This window comes from Hermetia illucens, chromosome 2 (genome assembly GCF_905115235.1).
Source record: "Hermetia illucens chromosome 2, iHerIll2.2.curated.20191125, whole genome shotgun sequence".
NCBI lineage: Eukaryota > Metazoa > Arthropoda > Insecta > Diptera > Stratiomyidae > Hermetia > Hermetia illucens.
Window position 1 is genome coordinate 104,763,141 of NC_051850.1, and position 25,534 is coordinate 104,788,674.

At 41.0% G+C, this 25,534-nt stretch overlaps 1 protein-coding gene across 2 annotated transcripts in view; it reads right to left on the reverse strand.

Moving 5' to 3' along the window:
- The window catches only part of LOC119648949 (gonadotropin-releasing hormone receptor), a 572,447-nt gene that overhangs the window by 508,668 nt on the left and 38,245 nt on the right, over positions 1–25,534 (reverse strand). For both annotated transcript variants that reach the window (XM_038050866.1, XM_038050864.1), the window contains exon 2: positions 20,257–21,120. In XM_038050866.1, coding sequence (XP_037906794.1) covers positions 20,257–20,811 — 555 coding nt within the window. In that variant the 5' untranslated portion in view covers positions 20,812–21,120. The remainder of the gene's footprint in view (positions 1–20,256; positions 21,121–25,534) is intronic.

Consider the following 25,534-nt stretch of genomic DNA (forward strand, 5'->3'; position numbering starts at 1 on the left):
AGATTCACTTATTAAACAGTATCAGGGCACACGAGTGCCGAATTAATTTTCTGAACATGGCGTCAACATCCTGCCGCACGTCGCCGTAGGCACGTTGTATAGTTACTTTAAAAAATTAGTAGTGGCATTAGGAGGAGCGACACAATTACTCCATCTGGTCCGCAATATTTGCATCGAGAAGTGGTGATAATGTATGTACATGCCAAAAAAGTCAAGCAAGGGTGATCCATCGAAACAGATGAATATTTGGTAAATGTCTAATTTTCAACTTTATCCCCGGAGAGGGTCAAGTGTTCATGACGATGGGAAATGTTCCTTTCAAATCAAATTCGTGGCAATCACCTCCAATAAAATAAAATCATGGGGACTCAAATTGGTACTATCATATCAGCATGATTTAATTTTGAACCACATCTCCGAAGCTCGAAGAAAGGCGTTGAGGGAGAAGCTGGGGGTTCTCTCTGCCCTCATTAAAAAATCGAAGTAGCCAGCCGCTTAAAAAGTTATGGCGTTCCAAATTGAAATTATTTCGAAATTTTCATATTAAAGTTGTCGAGGTGAGAAAGCTCAGAGAGGAGGATTCTCCAAGGAACCAAAGGTGATAACTGAAGTTAAGCGGTAATCAAAACCCAAAGCCAAGGTGTGACAACCGTGTTGAGGTTGAATGGTCACAGAAATTAAGATGTTGACGTGAACGGTGAACTCAGGGTACCATCGGAATCGGATATAAAGAAGGTTCAAGTACAAACGGGCTGTCGGGACTACTAAGGGCTTCGGACCGTCACGTTACCGATTTAGAGAAGTGGCCAAGAAACGTTTCGGTGACCGCGACACGTCAAAAGTGCCCAAGTTATGCCGAGGAGGAAGCCGAATTTTCAAGGAGTGTAAAGGGGTAAAGGGAAACAAGGTATCGGTAGTATATTGCAATTAGCAGCAGATGCCCAGTATTTGAGAGCGCATGGAACATAAGGAATAATCAAGGGTGATAAAAAGCAACCCCAGACATTACGAAGCAGTGCTGGCAGGTAGTCTTACATATTATTTCCGAAGAGGACATTGTAGTTGGTATGTTCCTCTTAGCGTGGTAATTGTTGTGGTCTGGGTTACCGGTGCTAGAGTCGGGAACTTCCATATCATGGCCGCAAATTTTGATATTTGCTACTCTTGTTGAGGCCGTTGACCTAGAAAGTCAAGTATCTTTATCTTGAATGAAGCTTTCACGAACGTAATATCGTGATTATTGCTTACATATAAATCAGGTATTCGACAAAAGCGTGAACAAATTGTGATTCTGACAAACTTACAAAGTCATTGTATTTTCTGGTGATTTCTACTAGGTCAAAATTATGTTAGACCTATTAACTGGGTTCCTGAATATCGAATGCTACGTTATTATTATAGATTTAAATAATCTCCTTATTGAGGGACTTTCGTAATGTACAGAAAATATAATCCATGGAAACTCAAACAAAGAACTTTCACTGGATGGGAATAATTGATATCCGGACACGACTTACACCTCCAGAAATATTTCAGCGATAATTTATCGCAGTGCTTGTATGTACACCGGCTGACTCACGTCTGTAGGAGTGAACTTAGGTGTAAATAATATTAACCTATTTTTTCTACATTGCTTTTGGTATAAACTACATATCTAATCAAATCCAACAACAGTCTAACAGGAATCCTACTTACCATTAGCATTACAAGGGAAGAGTGCCAAGACTAAAAATAATCATCTTCGTCGAACCGGTGTCCTGGCCGTAATAAATTCCTATGATTAATGACGAAAGAGTGAAGCATTTCCAGCTACTTGCAAGATTAATGGATTTTCGATTTGTTTACCCCTTGTCGCCCATTGTCAACGAAAATATTCTTTAATGGTGAATAAATTACCATTAATGATAAATTCTCAAATTTCTCTGGCAGGACCAGACAAAGAAGGCTGACTTTACCTTGTCAGTTTATTATTAAGCACACAAGCATAAAGATTGAGAGACACAGCCCACCTGCGCGAAAGAAAAAATATTTTTTCATCAAACAAAAAAAACACCAGCATATATTCCAAGCAGTGATGATGAAATATGTATGTCTAATGGTATCACCTTGATGTCTCGAATGAAATTTGATTCGATCTTGAAAAATATCAGGCACGACTGAAGTAACAATAAATTCTGCAAATTTTTCTACACGGTACGAGTGCAAAGGACATGGAACACTTCTTCAATGAACCTGTTCGAAAGCAGATTTGTCTGGCTAGAATCATTGTCAACGCATGCATGTGGGTAGGCTGTTATCTGAGCGATAAATATATATTTTTCGACTATAAAAAAAGTTAAATGAAGAAGAATTTGAAATTCGTATTGGAAGTGGAGAAAATTTGATATTCAATTGCTCTTTTTATTCCAATAACACTACAAATCAAATTATTTCCATTCAACTCATTGGGGGATTTTTTATTTCCTAACGTTAACATCTTTCTGTAAAACAAAAGTTTAAATTGTGAATCCAAACAAATTCAATGAATGACATCATCCTATCTTTACCTTAAGGGGGTCATCCCGTGTGAAGGCTTTTTTTGGCTTTCATTAGATCTTTTTTGTGAAAAAATGGATAAAGATAAAAATACGAATTTTTCACCATTGATTTATCAATATCTTGAGCTTGCATAGTAATCTTTCCAGCCCGATCGCATAGTTCGTTATTGAAATACAGAGCAATTTATACACTCATCTCCAAAAAAGGTGTTTTCTGCTGCCACACTAGAGGGCGCTGCGATCATCTTAAAAAACGGCAACGTACAGACTTATTACAGACCGCAAACTAAGATTACTAAAAAATATTAAAAGCTAAATTTTTGGTGCCGTGTTAAACTTTTTTTTGTGAATTGTGTGAATCTTCAATGAATAAAAAAAATTACTAAATGAATCGAAATCGTCCTAGTTTACGGGTCGTAGAAATATGTTCTGACCGATAAATACACGCTTTACTACGGCGATCGACATAAATCTGGTATGTGACTTATCACGTGTTTAACACTATAATTTCCGAACGACTTCGAATATCAAAAAATCTCTTTGCCCATATATTCTACACTATATCTAGATCCGACACACGGGATGGGGGCCTGAGTGAAGTTGCCAAATATATTATTAGGCGCGTCCTTTCATGCGGATAAGGGAATGCTCGGCTATGGGCATGCACGCGTCCGGAGATGTGCTTCTATAGGCATGGTTATGCGCACGCCGAGTAGGTGGGAACAAAAAGCCTCCCTGTGGATAAACATTGGCTATAGGAAGGATACCCAGAAACAAAACCAAACATGGAGGGGAAGAACAGAGTAAAAGTTAAGGTGCAGGGCTTCGGAACACAGTACCGGCGGTTTTTGGAAGTGAGCAAATGGATAGAACCTCAGTAGTGGAAGCCTATATAATATTAGAAACGCACGGGAGGGATTGGAATTGACTCCACTGACGGACCCATTCGGAAAAATCTTCAGATTCCGGCCCACGCTAACTTCAGTGGAAAGCATGCAGTGGGGGTTTTTGATAACGAACGAACCTTGGGGCCGAACCATTAACGCAATGCTGCGTAAAAAGATCATGGTGCTAATTGAATTCATAAAGAAGCGCAGGAATATTCACCAAAAAATAAGGGCGATGATAATACGGAAAGTCTCAGTAAGAAAGAGGGGGAAAGGCATCGGACGAAAGAGTGAGTCAGGCGACACAAGTATCGCCTGTTTAAAACACGAAAGGAGAGAAACCGAGAAGAGGGTGCATGAAAGGTTGAACGAATCAGCAGGCCAGCAAACCTCGAAAAGAGAAAAGGGCTCAACTGCCAAAAAAGCAAGGGTCATATCATGATATTGGAGTGGAGGTAAACCTCGCACCCACCAACTTGGGAGATAATGTCAGCCGCATTAGACCCTCGCAGAAAGGTGACCTTATGTTGAAACTCAAGAAATCCGAGGATGTAACCACGGACAAACTCTTGGCCAAACCGGAAAGTGGTTAGGGCAGAAAGTCGATATGAAGGTTAGCAGTTCCGATACTACTATAATCTGCGCAGATATAGATGAGATCGCCACAAAAGAGGAGGTCAGTGAAGCTTTGGAGAAGCAGTTCGATCTTATCGGACCGCAGGAGTTGGCAGTGAAAAAGTTGAGGAAATTTTACGGGGGAACACAATTCGCCATCATCAATCTACCAGTAGAGGCAGCACTTAAACTATTAGCAGCAGGGAGAGTAAGAATAGGCTGGGTTATGCGTCGGTTTAGGAAGCAGCTGGCATTGAAGCGATGCTTTTGATAGCTTGGCTTCCAGCGCATTGCACCAGTCCAAATGACAAGTCGAAGCAATGCTGGAGATGCGGAGTGGAAGGCTACATAAGCAAGAACTGGGGAGATGATCCAATTTGTTTACTGTGCAAAAGGTGTGGCCCATCGGCACGTTGCAGGCAGCAGCAAGCACCCAGAATACAGAAGAGCTTTTAACATAAATCGCTGATGAGGTTGATTCAATCAACCTCAACCAGGCGGCGCAAGATCTCTCACAAACCATCCGCGAGAAAGCATCGATGTAGCCAAAATTAGTGAGCCATATCGAAACCACGGTGGCGGCATTTGGGTCAAAGACCAAACCGGCCAAGCAGCATTATGGACTTGGAGAGAACAAGCATTCTTTTTCAATAATGGCACACCCGGAGGAAGGCTTCATCAGAGCGAAGGTAAAGAGGGTTCACATCTATAAATGCTATGTTTCACCCAGCGCTACGCTTGCCGAGTATGAGTTGATGCTGAGCCCCCTGGTTTTGGATACAAGAGGTCGTTGGCCAAATATAGTAGTAAATAATTTTAATATTTGGGCTCTTGAATGGGGCAGCCGGGCAATTAATCTGAGGGGTCATGTTCTCCCTGAGAGATTCGCGGAGCTAGATGTGGTACTAGCGAATGTTGGGGTCTGAGGTCTATAGTGGACCTGACATATGTGAGTTCCGCTTTAGCCAGTAAAGTCGCTTGGCGAGGCCGAATCGAAAGCTTTTTAAGGGGAGCACCTTTTCCGCGGCGCTCAACCGGACATCCCTGAATGGTACGGCCAAGGGAAAAGCCACCCAAATCACCCGATGGGTGACGGAAGCGTGCGATGCTACTATGTCCATGAGGCATTCTGTCCCCACGTGCTCGAGGAGGGCGATCAGACCCGAGTCTGCAAGGGGCTCATCTGAAGTGGCTCTGCCACGAAGCCTCACCGGAGGTTATCTGGTACCATAGGAACCGGTATGGCCCTCTGAGAGCATATGCTCCAGGAGAATTCCTGGAGGATGTGTTCTCGACCTGGTTATTTGCGGTTGGCCCCCTAGTGGGAGTTTCATAGTGGCTGTGGTTATGCCTACATCGCGGCCAGAGCTCCTCGGAGCTAGAGCGTGGAGTTGCGCTGTACAACTCGGGTGCCGTACCCCTTAGTTGCGGCGGAGGTGTTAGATAGGCCTCGCATCCACTGGTATAAATGCTGAGCCTGCACTCAGTATAAACCAGGACCGCTGTGCTTGCATGGCGGGGCTCTGATTTTAGCCCCAAAATCAATCCATGTCCGAAGAGGGCCGTGGGATTATGCCTACACGGCAGGTACTCACGTTAAGAGCCGGGCTGACTTTGGTGAACGCGACCACCGCGGCACTTGCAAAATGTTCCCGAATATTGGCGGGCCGAAACATTGTCGGAGGTTGCTTCCAGCCGAAGTGGTGCGATCCATCCTGTTTTACTCGTCACCTGTGTGGCCAGAGGCGCGTGCAAGGTAGGATATGTACTGCTTTGGAATGGATGATTCGTCGAATTGTCCTAGATGCGGTGACATACCCGGGATCCAGAGTATGTGATGCTTCACTGTTCAAGGTAGGTAATGCAAGGGAGCAACCTGAAACAAGTGCTGGGAAAGAACCTTGGAGGATATAGTCGCAGAGATGCTGAGGTCAAAGGAGAACTGGTTTACGGTTTCCTCCGCAATCGAAAGAATACATGAGGAGTTGCTAAAGGAGGAAAAGGACGAGTGCTTAAAAGCAAACCCACCACACGAAATAAGATTTCAATGGTGGTCGCGCGGGCTTAGGGTTGGAGAGACCGGAGGTGGTTTATAGTGGGTGCTAGTCCCAAACACGCCTGCTCTACCTCCGCGTTGGTGGGGCGTAGCTGCAGCAGACATGTCTCTCTAAGATTTTCACCTCCGTGTACGAATAAAAACAAAAATGTTGAGTTTAATTGATGTTCCCCGTGCATACAAAAGGGTGTGAATTTTTTCCAAGGAATATGGAACGTGGGATATCAAATGAAAGGCCTCCATTAGGGTTTTCCAAAAGTGGTATTAGTTTTAGCATTAGTTGCAAAATGGGGGAGTAAGGAGTTTCGAAAAAGGCCACTCACTCAAAGAAAAATCTTCAAAAAATTATGGTAGTACGTTTATACGACGTCTAGATTCCATAATATCCTCAATAACAATATTTAAATTTTTTTAAATCACCTGTACCGGTTTTGTCCTAGAGCTATGAAACCCTGCAGTAATGTCGGCTATAATATCATACTGGTAAGTTTGGTGAACTCCTACTATTACTGAAAAAGTTGCAGTAGGTCAACATTGTTTGTTTTGTCTTTTTCCTATAAATTTACTGCACCATAGGACACTATACCTATATAGAATATTAGCACAATATTTAAATGAGTCTGACATACTTAGTATTGTACATACATATAAACTACTATGAAATGAAACTATCGAGCACCGAAATATTCCTAAAAAACTTTTTACCAAACCTTTTACACCTAAGCCGGCTTCAAAGTAGTGAAAACCTGATTTATTGAAGTTTTCTTACAAGCGGCAGCATATTGACTCGATTTACGCATATTATGGTGAATCGGAATCTCAAATTTATTGCATGGGTATCGATAAACCGTTCTTGGGGGTAAATACATAGTTGCCTGGGAGTCAAGCTTGTCGTCTATGTAGGTATGAAGTACGTACGTTTATCTCAGTAAGTAAGCGTGACTACTGTCGGCTATAGCAAACTGGTGCTCCAAATGAAGGTACATCATAACAACAATGACAACCTGAAAACATTCAAAAAACTGAAAACTGGCAAATCAGGTAGCCCAGCCCAGGTCAACATTGATATGCCGCGAAGACCATAACCAACAAAAATACTGTTTAGAAAACAAAAACTAGCAAAATTGCATCCGTGATTGGCATATTAGATGTCATGGACCTTATCTGAAGGAAGACCTGGGAAGGGGTCTTGCTTCAAGAAATTTCAGTAGCCGGGAGACCCAGCATTAGCTATGCTACTGCGTCAAGGGTTTAGAATCGGTAATTCTACCTAGACCATTTTAGAAGCGAATACTTACTCGTGTATATTGCCGAATAATCGAAAACATTCTCGTTAGACAGGTGTACAAAGGATGGATTACAAAACTGGTGTTCGGTTGCGTACGCTTTTGGTCAGTTGTAATACTAGTAGGCAGCACGAAGAAGGACATCGTGGAATTGGTCAGAACCATAAACCTTAAATTAACAGATTTGAAGGAAGCAGAACTATCAACACGTGCTGAAGATGATATCTAATACACACAAATTGGCAACATTGGAGGCTGTGAAACTTTTGCCCAAAATTAAGGTCTACACGCATTGAAAATCAAATAGAAACAAGTCGGGAAACCGGAAGCTGGGCCCTTCAGGTATGGAAGGTTTTGTTTGCTTCTTGTATGAGTATATTTGCATGTAGAACTATCCCATTTGTACGTAGCCCGTTAGAAATATGCATTTAGCATGTCAGATTTAGTACTTCGGGTTGTAAATTTACTCGGTAAAGACAACTTTGAGCTACTGTAACTTTGTTAGTAATAGTGTGATTTTGATCAATCGGTATAGTCGTTTCTGAGAAAAGTGCTTGTGTCAGACAGACAGACAGACGGACGGACAGACAGACATTGAACCGATTTTAATAAGGTTTTGTTTTGCGAAACCTTAAAAACAATAACAATATTAAACAAGTCGAAAACCAAAAAGCCGCCGCTCTAGGTATGGAAGGTTTTGTGTATTTTTTATACATATCTGACTGTACATTTGTCTAATTTGTTCCCAGCGTATAGTATACATACGTATATTATGTTAGACTATTTCAGTGGGATCCTGACATTCAAAATCTTAGATTCCACTAAACGTGTGAAAAAGCGACAAATTTGAGCAGTTGTAACTTGAGGATTTGCACCAAACTAGCAGTATGAAGCCTTATATATAGAACATTAGTACAAGATGGTCTCAACTTGATCATGGTGTTCAGAGAACTACATTTCCACACTTTAGACAGGGCAGCGAAGGTAGAAGCCATGCCTCCTAGTTATACAAATTGATAGCTGAGATGATTTCTCTTCTGTGTGGGGTAACAGTCCTTATCCGCATGTTACGGTGACTAGTCATTTCGTCCACAAGACGAGGAACTTCACCGTCATGAACTGTTCTTCTCACCTCTTTAGTTACTCGACCGTTAACGTCTTTTGCTGGAACATCGAAAGGTCTGCAACCACATACAAGTTCTTTCGTGATGCGGTATACACTTCTGAAATCATTGCGTTATGTGGCATCTTCCGCTTCTCTGACCAGCAGAAACGCAAATTTCCTTTTGCTCAGAGCACTCTGCATATCGAAGTTGGAGCGCGCTATCACTCACGGTGGTCAATAAAGACTCCAGTCCCTTTCGTTTATTAATCCGCTTGAGCGATTCCATAGTCACCCAAATCTTATGACATCCCTTCGGGTGACGGTCAGCGGCCAAGAAAAGAGTATTGTGGATTGCGGCCCAATGCTCATTGATACTCTCAGGAAAATCTGCCGTTCGTTGAACAGCGTGCCGTGATCGAACAGCAAGTTAGCTCTCCCAAAGTCGAGCGATGACTGGATCATACAAGCGAGAAGTGGCGGACGCAACACGCAAGCCGCATCAGTTGGGGATCCCTTTCGAGGTGAATGTTGGCAAATCTCTTGTTACGCACATCCAGGATAAAACACCCAAATCTACACCTAATCGCAAAGTGATCAATCCGATTGCTCGAACGGTGTCAGTCAGTGGAGACCAAACTGATCTTCAGACAAGCTCTGTGCTCGAACAAAATGCCACCAATGACGCAAAATGCTACATGCCGTGTGGATGTAAATTTTCAGAGAAACTTGAGACTCAAAGCAAAACGGGCCAGATTTGCATCCTAGCGTCATTATCATTTCCTTTTGTTATCGGTGACGTTCTTCATACTGCGTTAGCTAGGACATGGAGGGCTTCTGTGGATCATGATATTCTTCCTCAAACACCTAGACGAATCTGATGACATCTGCTTGCACTCTTAACGAGTCATGAATTTCAAGCAAACAACTCCGGATTGGGAGAAGGGAATTTGGATTAAAACTAACAAAGTCAAGGCTTACGCTGAGTCTCCTGAGTAACACATGGCTCAAAAAAATGAAGGGGTAATGTGAGCTTCTTTAGAAATCCTGGAGGGAAAGATCCACAATAGGCGTGGTTGACGCTGTATTCCACAAAGTGTGCTTGCATAGGTGATAAGCACAAAAACTATAGCCAGGAAACTGCGAAACTGTAGGGTCGAATTGAACTCTAGGTGCAATATCCCCACAGCCGTGTGTAAAATGTTGAACACGGAACAAAATTGTACATCCATACATAATGGGTGCCAATTAGACTATTATCGAAGAAAGCCCAAAAAGTCGGTAGTAAGAATACAAGAATGTACGAGAAAACTTCTCAAGGCAATCTTTCAAAAATAATATCACAGAAGATGCACAGCAAATAGAGCTAGTGCTAGTTTGATAATTTGCACAACAAGAACATTTCAACAAGTCGGGAAACCGGAAGCCTGGCGCTTCAGGTATGAAAGGTTTTTTTTGCTTCTTGTGTGAGTATATTTGAGTGTAGGACTATCCCATTTGTACGTAGCCCGTTAAGAATATGCATTTAGCATGTCAGATTTAGTATTATTATTATTATTCTGTTAAGGGAAAGTCGCACCGCGTCCTTGAAGAACTATTGTGCCGCTTTTACTGGTTACAGTGTACCTGTTGACCATAGAATCCTCCAGCAGGCCTAGCAGGCATAGAGGTTTCGTCCTCCTCCTCACAAAACCTGCAGGCAGTGTCCGTAGATATCCCTAGCTTCCCTAGGTGGTAGTTTAGTCGACAATGGCCAGTGAGAATTCCCACTATGATTCGGAGGTTCTTTTTGGTGAAGTTTAAGCAATCCTTTGTACGCATGGGTTCGTATCCCCCAATAAGCACTCAGATTTAGTACTTCGGGTTGTAAATTTACACGATAAAGACAACTTTGAGCTACTGTAACTTTGTTGCTAATAGTATGATTTTGATCAAACTTGGAGATAACATGCTTCATATTATATTTTATAACTACCAACTTTTATAACTCTGAGGCAAATTTAAGGGGGTTTTACTCAATTTTCCCAAAAATAATAATAATAATAGTTATATACTATTATTAACTTAATTTGAACAGGTATCGATATGGGGAGTATTTTGAGGCCTGGGCACCATATAAAGGCAGCTCCATGATTTTTTTTAGAGTTTTCGGTTGGGTAGTTTCTGAGAATGGGTCCCTTAAGGAAATCATCATTTTCAACCCCTCCCACTCCCCACCTTTTTAACAAATTTCAAAACTTCGAAAAGTACTGATTAAGACCTTTCATGTGATACCCCACATGAAAAAAATTTTACACCCCCCTTTTACATGTATGGGAATCGGAATTATCACTTGTTATCACTTGCTTTCGGAATAGCTATGTTCTCAAAATGGCTAAAAATAGTGCAACCAAACCCAGCAATATTTTCAAATTAAAAAGATATCTCGTTGCTGTTAAAGGGTAGGGCGAAACACTTCTTCCTCATTGTGAGTGCAAAAGACACTTAATGTAAGTATAGCTCACAATAGGCTCACATATACATGTAACATGATTGTTATTTAGTGCCATTAGTACCAGCAATTTGTGACTACTCACCATGACATGTTTGCCAGATGAAGGAGGCTTTGCTCCTATTGCTGTTGCCCTTCTCCTTTAGAGAGCGTAATAACAATTGAAAAGAAATGCTCAACCCTAGCGATAAATGCAATAAAATGTTTCCCCAATTGCTGTGTAGTATAAAATGATCTGAATCAAAGCAAATGTATTGCACCAGTTTTCGAAATGTTTGCACTTTAAAATATATTTGCATATGCAAAAAATAGGGACGAAAACTGCATCTTGCACTGCACTGCAGTGTGGGATCGATAAGAATGCGAAAGATAAATATCTACGAGCATCTTATTCCTTTTACGTATTTCCATGCCGTGTCCAATAAATATAATAGTATCCGAATCCACCCTCTGTAGCCAAATGGAGCTTGAATTTCGTGTTTTCTTTTCTTGTGTGGTTTATGATGGATTTATATCTCTTAAATTTTTCAGAACAACATAGTCATTTGTCCTCTGATGATGACGAGGGAGTATTTTTGCTCCACAAAACCTTTCTCCTTGTATGAGACTACTAATGGGTTGTTTCATCATTTGGTGATAAAAAATTTGCCACCCCAGCGTCTTTGCTTTCCTTTTATCGGTAGTTGAGGATGATCAGAAGTTTGACTGCTTTATGAAAGCACAGGTAAGGGGAAAAACTGGAAAATGTCAAATCAGTTGAGCAGATTAGGCTTAACTTGTTCGTTAATAGCTAAACACTTTTCCACACTGGGGGCTTTCGCCATTCCCCTGTCGTTGTCAATTTGTTGTAATCTGATAAGACCGCCTCACTGAACTGGAAAAGAGTCACCCGAACTGCAGTCCTCTTATATGGTGATTGTAGCTTTAATAAACCCACCGGTAGCAGCACTAATTGCAACATTTTCTAGACATTTCAAGTAGATAATTGTTGAATGTTGGTACTACATATATTACGAAGCAGGTCTAGATATAATACTTTAGTATTCAGTAGCATCGTAGCATCATGTTGAAGTATGCATTGTTTTGCTTTCAGACACATTGACAGATTAGATTTACTTTTCAGAAAATGATCCGGCTGAAAAAGCAATAACGAATTTCTTAAAGTATGAAGCTAACGCCGTCGATTCACAGACACATTTGATACATTAACATGTCCGAACCTTGTGTAAGATTCAAATTTAGTTTTAAAATGACTAAGTACTAAAGAAATCCATTCAGCGAAAATGGCGGTAGAAAAATAGAAATGACTCAAAAGAAGGAAGGAGCTTCCCTGACTACATCACAAATAATCTGGTAGCGGTGGCAACCTGCATTAATTCTCTTCTGTGCGAAGAGGGAACATTTTAAAAATGTCTTTCATCGTTGGAAATTTTCATAAAAGGGACCAGAATGTCAGTGGACAGGTGGCTTGGACAGGCACTTAAGTCCTAGAGAATTAACATTGTACAGAATAATTGCTACCATCGTTTGATGCCAGGTGTTGAGATGCAAGGCAAGGAAAGAAAAAACGACTGACAGCTAAGAGCCAAGTAAATTACAGAATGGAATGAACAATATACTCGAATTTCCAAATAAGAACTAGAATGAAAAAATAAAACTGAAATTCGTTAAAGGTCAATAGACGGTGAGCCGAAGAAAACATAAAGTGGATTGGATAAAAAATGTTTGTGGGCATGGCTTTGAAACGTCAGTCTAAAAATATGACCACTAAAATGGTTAGGCTGATGCCTTGAAAATTGCTGCTCAAAAGTGGGACGGGTGTTCGTATCATCGTCAAAAAAGTCCGACAGAAGAATCAAAGGTAACACTAGTTCACTCAAGTACACCAGAAATCCCATTAAGCAACTTGATTTCAAGTTTACTATCAATGTGAGTTCAAATTATAAGAAATAACGGAAAATGAAAGCCATTAAATAAATAGCTTCTGAACAAAAAATTTGAGTTTCTACTTTTTTACAGATCAAATTTGGCTTTTACTGCTTTTTCAAATCCCACATATACCCTAATAGAGCTAGTTCGGGAAGAAATCCTTTTTCTTGAGTTGATATGGGTAAATAATATTTCTGGACAAAACATTGGTTTATTATTTTTTACTAAAAATATGAAAATATGTATTTTCGTAGCACTATATATAACACAACAAATAATTTAAATTTTAAGTTTTCCTTCAAATATTCATATTCAAAATGCAAAGGGAAGGGTTCCTTGCAATTAATCGGGCAGTAAAACTAGCTTTATTTCATGTAAAACATTCTGGAGACAGTTTTTATTGCAAGAGTATTAGGAGCAGTGGTGGTTAAATGACAGTAAGGATCATAGGGCAACACCGTGATCTGGCGTAGCGCTAGCACAAATCCTGTAAAAAATCTCCTGTATACTAACAGCAACAGCAACCTCCACCTCCACGTGGTGGCCACTGGGCGTTTTGCTAGCAAAACAGCAAACGGAGGAGGACGTGTTTTAAGGAAACTATCCGCTGACAACACTTTTCAGAAAACATCAACGTGCCCAGGAACCCAGGATACAGTCCCGGACTAGATGGATCAAACGGTAAAGACTTCAACAATGTAAAATGGACAACTCTTTTAAGTATTGCAATGTACGATTCCTTTTTCGAACGGGCACACTGCAGGAGCTTCTCCAGAAAGTATCCCGTAACAACATTAGCATTCTTGCGCTCCAAGAAACGAAATGACTCGTGAGCGAATTACGGACTTTATTTACCAGCGGCTAAAAGAGAGGAAGCAGAGAATTCGGTGTCGTCTTCGTAATAAACAACACATTTCAAAAGCAGATTGCAAATCGATTAGTGGACGAGCCTGCTTAATCGGCTTGAAGTTTCTGAACGAGTGGTATGTCAATTGCCATGTACCAACGGAGGGCAAAGATGAAGTCATTAAAAATGAATTCAACATCCGACAGGATAGCATTTTTGACGAAAGTATTATTGGAAGACTTCAACGGTAAGAAGAGTTGCCTCAAACATATTGGACGTGAGGACGTTACGAAATGCCAACTTTGACTCGTATCATTTCCTGGTTGGAGGGACACACCGTTGTCGAATAGCCAAAACAAGCCACAGGAGCAGGAATCTTGAAATAAATGTGCAAAAGTTGAAAGATGACACGGTCAAAGTGGCTTACATGTCCACAATCAAGCACTAACTCATGCTGGTCCGAAGGGAAGTAGTGAGGAAATGTGCCCAAAAATTAGGGGTGGTATCCAGAGTGAAGCTAAATCCCTCTTGGATATGTAGAACGATAAAACCGTAACGAATGGTTCAATGATGCCTGCCAGGAAACTTATTGACTATTAATCGAAATACAAACCAGAGCCAGGGAAGACGAGTGTAATCAGCGGTACGCAAAGAAGTTTAATAACAACAAAATTTTAAAACTTGATTGCAACTTGAAGAAGAACGATGTGTGAATAGCGTTTCGCACAGTAAAATAGATGAGGACGAGTCATCAGCGACGCGAAAATAAAAGCACGATGGGTTCAGAATTTTCAAGACCTCTTGAAGACAACGGCGGCGCATTCCCATTCTTTTGTCATTCCGGATGGCCAAACGGAGAACAAGTGCCCGCATCACCTCTGCCCGGTACAGCTTTGTTGAAATGAAAATCACATAAAACTCCCGGAATCGATGGCATCCCAGCCGAGCTCATAAAACAAGAGGGAGCAGAGCTCAACAGTCGAATCAACAAACTAATCAGCAAAATCTGGAGAACCGAATAAATACCTGACGATTGGAGGAAAAGTGTAATTTGTCCAATGTACAAAAAGGGTGATCGTCAATTTTGCGAAACTGGAGGGGGATCACATTGCTGTGCACGTGCTACTAGGTACTGGCGAACATAATCGAACGACAAAGTTAAGCAGGTGGTTGAAAAGTGCTGGGAATATGAAATCGATGTATACCAACTGTTTGAGGACTTCTGTGAGGCGTACGATAGTGTAAATCGTAGTGCTCTGCACATAATGATGATTGAGCTAGAAGTCCCCCCGCAGTGGGTCTGGCTAGTGAAAGCCACAATGATTAAGAAGGAGGACCAGATAAAACTCCAAAATGAACTCACACAAAGCTTTCCTATAGTATCAGGACTTAAGCAAGTGGATGGTCTCACCCCCACCGTCAACTTCGTGCTCGAATACGTCGTCAGAAAGGTGGCCTCAGTTGATTCCAGATGTACATTACTGGAACGTGAACAGATGTACAACGTGGAAATTTTTGCCCAATCGATGCTCCATGCTAAGAAAATGTTCGAACAGCTCCGAGTCAGCAGCGAGTGATTTGGGACTCAGTTTTCGTGAATCCAAAACGACATAAGTATATGCCCCAGACTCGAAAGGTGGCTGCTAGTATGCAGAACATCGCAATGAACGATCATAATTTCGAACAAATGGAGCAATTCGTCTACCAAGGAGCTCTACTCTTGAAGGACGGAAATGAAAAACAGGAAGTCCAAAGATGGATTACTACTGCTTATAAAGCATTTTATGCGGTCCTCTCCGTAATGAGATCGAGAAAAGTATACAGACGAAATAAACTAGATGCGTGGCAACTATTTATTAATTCATCCTGCGCTGTTGCATGGATGTGAGACGTGTACCTTGACACAAATGTCGGAAAAGCAGATCGATATCTTCGAGAAAAAAATTCTTCGAAACATTTTCGGAGCCGTAAAAGAAGGAGATGCCTGGTAAATCAGATACAATCATTAATTATATGAATGATTTGACAGCCCCCCAGTATCGACACAAATCCAAATTCAGAAATTGCAACGGATTGGCCACATCGAACGAATGCCCGCGGGAAGGATTCTGAAACGAGTGCTGAGAGGCAGAGTCGATGGTAGCCGACCAAAAGGGAAGCCAAGGAAACGTTGGGAGGACTCAGTGGACACAGACTACAGATGAATTCTCAGATTTTCTAACTGAAGGATGCGGTTTTTGGACCGTAATAATTGGAGGCGATGCATCCGGGAGGCAATGCAATCGAAAAAGAAGTATTAGGAGTAGTAAAGGCTATACAAGTATAAAAGTTATGTTATGACTTGTATTGTATGTAAGAAGAATTTAAGAGGATATGGAAGTGGGTTCCATTTATATGCCTGGATTTTATATATTTAAGTGTACATATTGCATTCAAATTAAATCTTTCAAAATTTTTAAATTAAAAAAGCATCGCATGATGGGCTGTGGGTAATTATGGTGGGATCGGGTGTTATAAAAGGGCTCAGTGCTTCGAGCCGGATCTTTCTATATAATATCTTAAACCAGTTGGGAAGCGAGAAGCTTGACACTATGAAATGTTTCGTGTATTTCTTATATAAAACTATTTTGGTGGATCTTTGTCCCATTAGTTCCTAGCATATATTATAGCAGACTATCTACTTTCACGTGTTACTGACATTCTCGCATGCAGTTCATCATTCTACGTTGAATTTAAGGGGGATGCGAAAGGAGGGGGGACTTTTTTTCACCAAATATAACCATGGGACCAAAGGTCTCGGTTAGTACTTTCTAAATCATATCCAAACAAGCCGGTTGTAAAACGTGGGAGTGATGGGATCATAAAAGGATTTTGAGCCCTCCCGGGTGGAAGTACAGTCGCAAATCATTTCCAGAGCTAAAGACGAAACGCTAATGAAGAAAAGTTTATTTGGACATGCGAATCTAGAAAAACGTCAGCAAAAGCATAAAAAACAGGCTGATGAAACTGGAATAACATCTGCGCCTTATTCCCTGACAGAAATTTTATTAAGGTATTCTCCAGAACGTGAAACAAGTTTACCGAAAGCTCGTCACTTCAGATGTAAAGGTTTTGTGTTCATCTAATCAAGCCGGCCTCCAGTAATCACGAAATGTCCCCGTGGACCCCGCCGTTCATTTTGTGCGATGATGATGTCATACTACACGTTTTAAAGTTCAATAAATTTGACCTTGTTAATAATAGAGGCAGAGGAGCAAAAATGCCTTCCATACTAAAAAAAGATTGGCGGACTCCTCTTTGAATTAGTTCTGTGACCATTCAAAAAGATATGTTTTATAAAGTGATCAAGGAGCTACTGTAGAACAGGTTATGATTTATAGCTTGGAGCCTATGTGCTCTTTGCGATCTTAGCTGCTGTACAGGAAAAACTAGAGTGGAAACGTACATGCCCACAGCTAACCAATGCCCCGATAAATATCACCACTGAGCACTTTTCAGGCCAAACCACGCTGCCGTGTAATTTTCCGAACAATACAAGAAGAAACATCATCCATAATATCCCTTAGTGAGGAACCCAAGCCCCCCAGTTTTGTGTCTTAAAATTCGGCGTCCTGCCCTACAACATCGTTTCATTTAATGTAGAGTCTCCCATGTTTTCTTTACCCTACCCTATTACCCTTATAGGCCCTAACCTCACCCATACAAATTAAGTGACCTACTCACCGCAACGTATTCAGCCAGAATTTATCCACAACCAGACAGTAGTGGTTCTGCTTATAAAGTTCATCGAACGGAATTAATCATCCTCATGGATCCAAAACTTCTTCGAAGGATTCTTCTCTTGGACGCGGCTAAGAGTTCACAATTTTTTTTTGAGGGAGTTTTGATCATTCGACAAATGCCATTTGATATTAAGAAGAAGCTTCTTAGCAACAGTAAAAACCGGAAGTGGTTGGGTAGTATATAGGGTATGAATTTGGGTGTCACCAAGTGTTACAGGTGCAGGACTACAATTAAACTGTCTTTCATCTAATTGCCAAATGCTGGATCCATACCAACACTCCGGCACCCATGCGAAGGTAGCAGTGAGTGGCGATTTCTAGAAGAAGACTAGAAGATTTCTCGGCAACATAAATACATTGCATTGACGCCATCTCTCTGCGTGCAACAGCTTAGCGTTTCTTTGTACGTAAAGCGTAGCAAAAGTGAAAAGGATTCCCCGACCAAAGCCATACAAGAGAACACTTAATGGAAGTGAGGGAACTGTAACTGACACTGTGGAAGATTTAGCTATCAACCTCGTAACAAGCGAAGGAGGGCACCCAGTCGACGACAAATCCATGAAGTATTGGTGGAAAGTTAGCCGAGCTGCGGAAGGAGTGTTATAAGTTCCGCTGTTTGGCACAACGTTTAAAGGACCGGGAATGAGGCCTGTCACAAAATGACAACTGGCAGATCATTTGAAAGGCAATGCGTTAAATAAAAGTAACCCTTGCTGCTAGCAGTAGTTAGTCGGCGATTCCCTGACAATGTATTTTCCAATGGGGGAGGTGAACGATACTGATCACACATTTGGTCAGCAACTTTATGCAGTCCAGGGAAACTTGGTCCAGATAACATTGCCAGAGAAATGCTGAGGGCTGTTGACAGTTAAAGCCATTCTGGGCATTATGAACGGGTTGTTTTTTTGCGAAGAGGATTGAGCTCGATCGGGACCGGATGGTCGAGGATTTCTTGAACTAACAACCCCACTTCTTCTTTTCTCCTCTCGATGGTGAGTGGAATTCCATAACTTTTAGGCTCCCTAAAGTGGGAAAACGGAAGGAATAGCCCGAAGTAATGTGACAAACAATTCAAAGCAAGTTCTCTGGTGAGGATGAAGTGTCTGTTGTGTTTCATAGTTCGACGACTTATCTAACATTCGTCCATAAATTCATAAATAAAGTAATAAACAGGCATCATAACATTACTGAAAATGAAGCGAAATATGTTAATATCAATCAATTTAAACAAAAGCCTTTCTTCGAAGTTATATACTTTTCCGACGTAAAAAACTTCAAACAATCGATTAACGTATCTGTGGTCCAATGATTTTGGCATTGTCCATAAACGCTGTATGATGTTACTAAGCAGATTCAAGTTTCTCCTGAGTATGCTTAGTTTCGACAATAAAGCCACAGGACCTGTCGATGAACAGTTACTTTTTTCGAAGACGATATGATTTTAAAGCTGACATTGGTGGCAAATCAGATTAATCTGAAATCAAAATCATGTTGCTTAATATTGGAATAATTTTCGCATGTATACCGCAGGACCGCATGTAGGAAAAGTCGAAAAAGAAAATAATGAAAATCTTTGGAAGGAACTTCAAAAAACACACCATTCGATAATTGGTTCCCGTCTTAAGAAAATTGAATCTGAAACCTCCGATTCCTTAAAGTTCGAAGGCTACATATCTCTCTTTGAAGCTGTTGAAATATTCTCCAAAGAAAAACAAAATCGTGTTTCTTTTGCCTTCTTTTGACGAGTAAGACAAAATTGATGAGCTGATTGTACTGTATTATTTTACAATAGGACCAAGGGAGTCACCGATAACTACATGTGCCATGAATCTGTCATCCAAAATGAGGGTTTTGGTATAAAATGCTGGATCTAACTGCAGTCAACGCCTTTATTTTGCACAGATTCAACAACATGTAATATTGTATCACGAGCATTCCATTATACTCGGCAGCCGATATCAAATGTTACTTATCACTACAGTAATAATTGCCCTGCAAATGTCACATTTGTAGTGTGAAATATATGCAGCGATAAGTAGGAATGATTAAAGAATGAAGCTTCCTTCAGGGAAAAAAAGATTCCCATATACTATAGTAAGATAACTTGACATGCTAACAGCAAGGACTCATAATTCTTGCGAACAACTACCTCTGTACGGACTCATTAGAAAAGTACTTGGTGATGCTTGTGATGTGGTATCACATCACACACTATTAAACATTGCTTTGTGGTTCTATTAAAGTGAAGAAGAAAGCTGATAGCGATATAACATACATCACGTGCCCACAAGCACTTCATTTACATTTGTCCACGTCTAACTAGCGACAAGCCGCGGACGCTACCGGCTAGATTCTGCCGCCTTGGTCTTCCTACAGCCGTCACGGCCTGGCGTTAAAATTGCGTAGCAAAGAGCTAATTGGGCTTCTCAGAGTTATTGATACTACCTACCTACCACGAAACATTCCGAAGATTTTAGGTTTTTTTGCGTATTAAATTTCTTTTACAATTTGCAATTCATAACATTGTGTTCCTTCGTGTTTTCAAAGGCGGAGGCAAATCACACAATACAAACCAACAATTTTTATAGACGCAGCAGAAGTTTGAGATTTTTCATACCCATCATTCCCCCCTTTTCATGTGCAAGAAAAATCATATATTCCTTCTAGGAATATTGAGTATAGTAGCTTTTATCTTGTATCTCATTACATCAAAGCGTTACTTACCTGTGGTAAACTCAGAACAAATGACAGGACGTACGCGCCACCCAGCAGCCTGTAGCACCTCTTCGCCATATTCAGAGACTTCATCGGATACTTCACAGCAATCCACCGATCCACACCAATCAAAACCAACACATAAGTCGATAAATACAAACTGAACATCTGGAACAATTTCACTGCCTTACACGCGAATTCACCCGCTAACCACTGAACTGTATAACTCCAAGCCGCTTCGCCAATTATGCAAAATCCTGTAACCAGCAGGTCAGCAATGGAAAGATGAAATATCAACGAATAAATAGCGCTCCAGCTATGCCGCGACACCCTCCGCATCATCCTCGTTTTGTAGATGTTCCACATGGTCGCCGTGTTGCCCAGCAAGGACACAATTGCCATTGCGGACAGGACGATAACTCGTATCACCGCCGATTTGGAAAGACGGGGAGCGTGCTCCAGTTGAGATTTGCTTTCATCTTCTGGCTCGGAGGCGTTGAGCGCCAACGAATAATTCCAATCGGTACCGAATTCTGTTGAGTTGAGCAAGAAGAATTCCGACATTTTATCATTTGTGTCAGAGACCTAAGTCAAATCACTACTCCATCACGGTTGCATGGGTTGTTACACCTTTAGTAAGAGAAGAACCACGAAAAAGGACACGTTTCCGAATTATATATCGTTTTTAGTTCACTCAAAAATTGCTCCTCTAATCCGATGTTAACTTTATGCATTTCACTTCAGACCTCCGAGACTTTTCACAAACACCAAATATATTACACACTAATCTAAATCACACAACCTGATTGATCCTTTATCCTTTCCGAACTATGAACAATTTGCTCCCTCTCGAAGTGTCCGTGAACGCAGCTCCTGTGTGAAAAATTAAAAAGATGTAATTACTATCAACCCAGAAAAGGTCCACTGGTTGGATAAGAAAAGCATTTGCAGTTCCAGTTAGGCATTGATCCATCATTTCGTTACAAACAAACAGATTGGATGGTGCAAAATTAATTTATTTTACGACGTGACTTCATAGATCCTAAAAGAAAAGAAAAATGCTCAGGGAAATTGGATTTCCTACCCAATTACGTGTCATACACAATGCAGGAGTTCGGAAAGGTTAATATAATTTGAAGGTTCTAGGATGGGAATACCCGGTCCGGGCAGAACGTCATGTGACGTGTCCGTAGGTGAGCAATAATTTAAAGTTTAGTTTTTCCCATTGCTACGTACAGTACGTATGTATAATATTTGCCATTTGGGGTGGCTTATCCGTAAGAATCTTGAAAAATCATCTGTTCCGGTCGACCGGAAAGTTCATCGCTATGTGAGCATCAAGTGTCCCTTCTGGGAAATGGCTCTAAGCATGAGTGCGTGATTATCCCAAGGTGTAATAATCGAGATTTGCTGTCTCTATCATTTATGTAGTTTTCCTTGTAATGGATAGGTTTTGGATAGGTTTAGTGGTGTTCATAAAACCATTTTCATCCGCAAATATCGCCTTACAAGTTAAAAATGGAAAAAAAAACCCACCCAACGAGACAAATCTAAGCCACCTTCCTAAAAAGCTAATTGGGAAAAACCAGGAAGCAAATACAAAACTAGAATAGATTTTCATTGAAAATTCCCTATAAAATCTTTCAACAAAGTATGCTCACAAAGTGAGCAAACATTTCCATTTAAAGTTTGTAGATTCCTCTTGAAATCCGAAATCAATGGTTTTAAGGGTTTTATATTTTAAATTCGTTGGGAGCAGATGTGACCTATTTCATGGAACCTAAGAGGATTATTTTAGCTTCCTATTGAAGCTAATATGGTTGTCGTTGTTGGAGTTCTATTCTCATTTGTTATGTATTTATTAAATTTTGAATCTATCTTTTCTGAATATACGCAACAAGCAGCACCATTTTGTATTGGGTTCACAGAGTTTCCCACACAAAACTGACCATACCATTTAACAAGCCCCGCAAAATGCTAAGGCATTCACCATTGCCGGGCTGGTAGAACATTACCGGGCTCTTCGAGAAATGAGTGAAAACAACTGAACAAATATAGGTACCCTTACTAGAAGAACATTCCAAGAGTCCTTCAAATAAGTTGGAAACCAGGAGCTCGGCGCTTCAGGTATGAAAGGCTTTGTAGATTTCATAACTCGTAGTGCATATACGTTGAATACACCCGATATTTAATTAAATGTAACACTGACATGGAGGTTTGTAGGTTCAATCTTCCTACCAAATTTTGTATCAATAGCTGTAACAATTTCTGACAGATACCCAGAATACAAAACCACTATGGAAGACGTGGGAAAGAAAGAACTTGTGGTGCAGTACCCAGCACCGGCAAGCAGCCCCCGGTCATCAATATCCTTCCACCGTAGTGTTTCAGTAGTACTAAACTTAGTAACATCGGTATCTCATGCTATAAGTGCTTTGGATTTGGCGAAGGGTACTAAGCCATAAGAAGAACCCAAACCGGCTAATCCCACAGTATCACAGACTTAGAGAACGATAGGAAGAATCAATCAGGTGCAAAGAAACTGCGCCTATAACGAAGCCTGCAAAACCCTCAAGCTCGCCATCCAACGGAGCAAGAGGGAATGCTTTAAGAAACTTTATTCGGAAGCAAACGCAAATTCTTCGCTGAACCCTACCATCCTGGAGTTATTCCTCCAGCAAGAAGAGGGAACCGACGGTTTTTAGTAACCTTTGAAACTGACGCCAATATCGCCAGTTACCAGGAAAGAGTTGCTGAAGATCTATGTTAGAATAGGAGACATCGAAGCCCCGGGTCACGATGGCGTGCCGAATAGGGCCCTTAAGCATGCCATGTTCGCTGAGTTAAGCGTGCATTAAAACCAAATCAATCATAGGTGCCATCAAATTGGTTACTGGCTTAGACAAAGATGTAATTCACGGATTCAAATCCAATGCACTCACATGGTTACTAATTGCGATAGGTCTTCGAAGTGCTTTTATTTGGCCTCAGACATAGTTTAGGATGAGCATCGAGATGTAATTAGTTTCAACTGCTGACTTGCTGGTGAAATTTCTGCCCCCGGTAGGATTTTCCTCTGTACTCCTCGAGATTTGTTGGTTTTCCTATTCTTTTTAATCCTATTCTTTTTAAAATTAAAATCGGTTTAATGTCTGTCCGTCGGTCTGTCTATCTGTCTGTCTGGCCGTCACACGCAGTTTTCTCAGAAATGGTTATACTGATTGACACGAAATTTAGTGAGAAGGTGGGAACTGTGAACGCCTAGACGTGCAGTGAGTGGTATCCTCCTACGTTGAGATTTAAGGGGGGTCCCCATACATGTAAAAGGGGGGTGTAAAATTTGTTTTCACCAAATATCATCATGTGGGGTACCAAATGAAAGGTCTCGATTAGTACTTTTCGAAGCCGGTCCTATTTTTGAGACTTGTTAGAAAGGCAGGGAGTGCGAGGGGTGGAAAGTGATGATTTCTTTAACGGAGCCTTTCTCAGAAACTGCTCAAACGAAAAATCTGAAAAAATTCATGAAGCTGCCTCTATATGGTGCCCAAGCTTCAAAATACTCTCCATATCGATATATATTCAAAATAAGTTAATAATAGTATTTTACCATGCTTTTGGGAAAATTTAGTAAAACCCCCCTTAAGTTTATCCCGGAGTTATGAAAGTTGGTGGTAGTATGAAATATAGTATGAAGCGTATTATCCCCCCTATCAGCAACAAAGTTTCAGTGTTTAAAGTTATCTTAACCGTGTCAATGTACTGCAACTAAATATCAATATCACACTAAAGTGGGTAGTCAGGCATGGTAAATGCATATACATAACGATATACGTATTCCGACGTACAAATGGGATAGTTATACACTCAAATATACCTACAGAAGAAGCAAAAAAACCTTTCATACTTGAAGCGCCCAGCTTCCGGTTTCCCGACTTGTTTCTACTTGCAATCGCTTCTTTTCTACGGCAGAGTTCATTGACTTCGTGCGTGCCCACGTCCTTTGGAATTGCTGCATTACCGGTTACTATCATTATCAAATCAGACGTTGCCATTTTTCGTGGGACTGACATTCACCACCGTTATTGCGTGTGCCGAAGCCTTTTAACTCATTGTATCCATTGTCCCCTGCCTATTTGACCGTAGCCACTAGGATCGCCTGGCAGACACATTACAGGTATTTAGGTCGAGCGATTACCAGAAGACATCGTTCTCCGCATGGCTTTGACTTGTCTGTCGGGTGTATGACGCAGCTTTTGACACCACGAAATCGAGTTTCTTGAGTGAAGATAGAGATGCGCATTTATTATGGTTTTCAATAAAATCTTATTAAAATTGGTTCACTATCCGTCTGTCTGCTTTTTGTTCCAGTTTTTTTTTGAGGAAGTGAAAATCTTGGAAAAGCACTGGCAATTTTTATATGTGAAACCCCCGCGTATTATTTCCGGAGAAGGTTTAGCTCATTCTAGCTGGGTCTCCTTTCTTCAATTTGCGGCATACGTAACCGCACTTTCAAAATTTACTCTGGATGGATTCGATCATTGAGTTGATCGTATCACAATCATCCTGACATGCTAGCATTCTTCGCATTCGAAGACTCCATCTCAATTTGGACAACCGATAGAGGTGTCCAGTTTAAACCTGTACAGGTACTGGCGACATCTTCCATGCTCCGTGAGAAACTGGGTGAGATTATAATTGATCTTATCGTAGTGCCTCAAGAATGGGGCCAAGGACATACTTGCAGTGCATACTTTATCAAAAGCAGACCGCACGTCTTGTTTATAACTGAGCTTCGAATCTATCATCACTCCCAATTATTTAATGGGGGAATTTGGAAGTAATGATATGATTCCCAATTTGAAAACGGCATCATTTTTTTCACGGCCTAGATGTCAGATCAGAACTTTCCAAAAAACCTTTACCATCACTGATTTTGTTACATGAGTGTAACTTAGTATCATAGAGATGTGTTACATGCACCAGCGTGACTTCCAAATGAGTGGTGGTGGGGGAGCTTGTGGTAGTTTACTACTACACTAAGAGTGTTCAAAAACACATGAAGATGAAAACAAAAGATTGTAACTCTCCAAGTGTAAGAAGTCACAGACTTCGATCCGAACGCGACTCTGAGAAATCAGGTCGTGGTCGAGGCATGGATTTTGGAGGCCTCACCTAATTCATGTTTCCCCACGGAGAAATCTGTGGAAGACAGACTCTCCATTGTAGTGGAAAACCTACAGCAGGTGTCTACGGCGCGGTCAGCTAAAAACGATTGTACAGCAAGTCG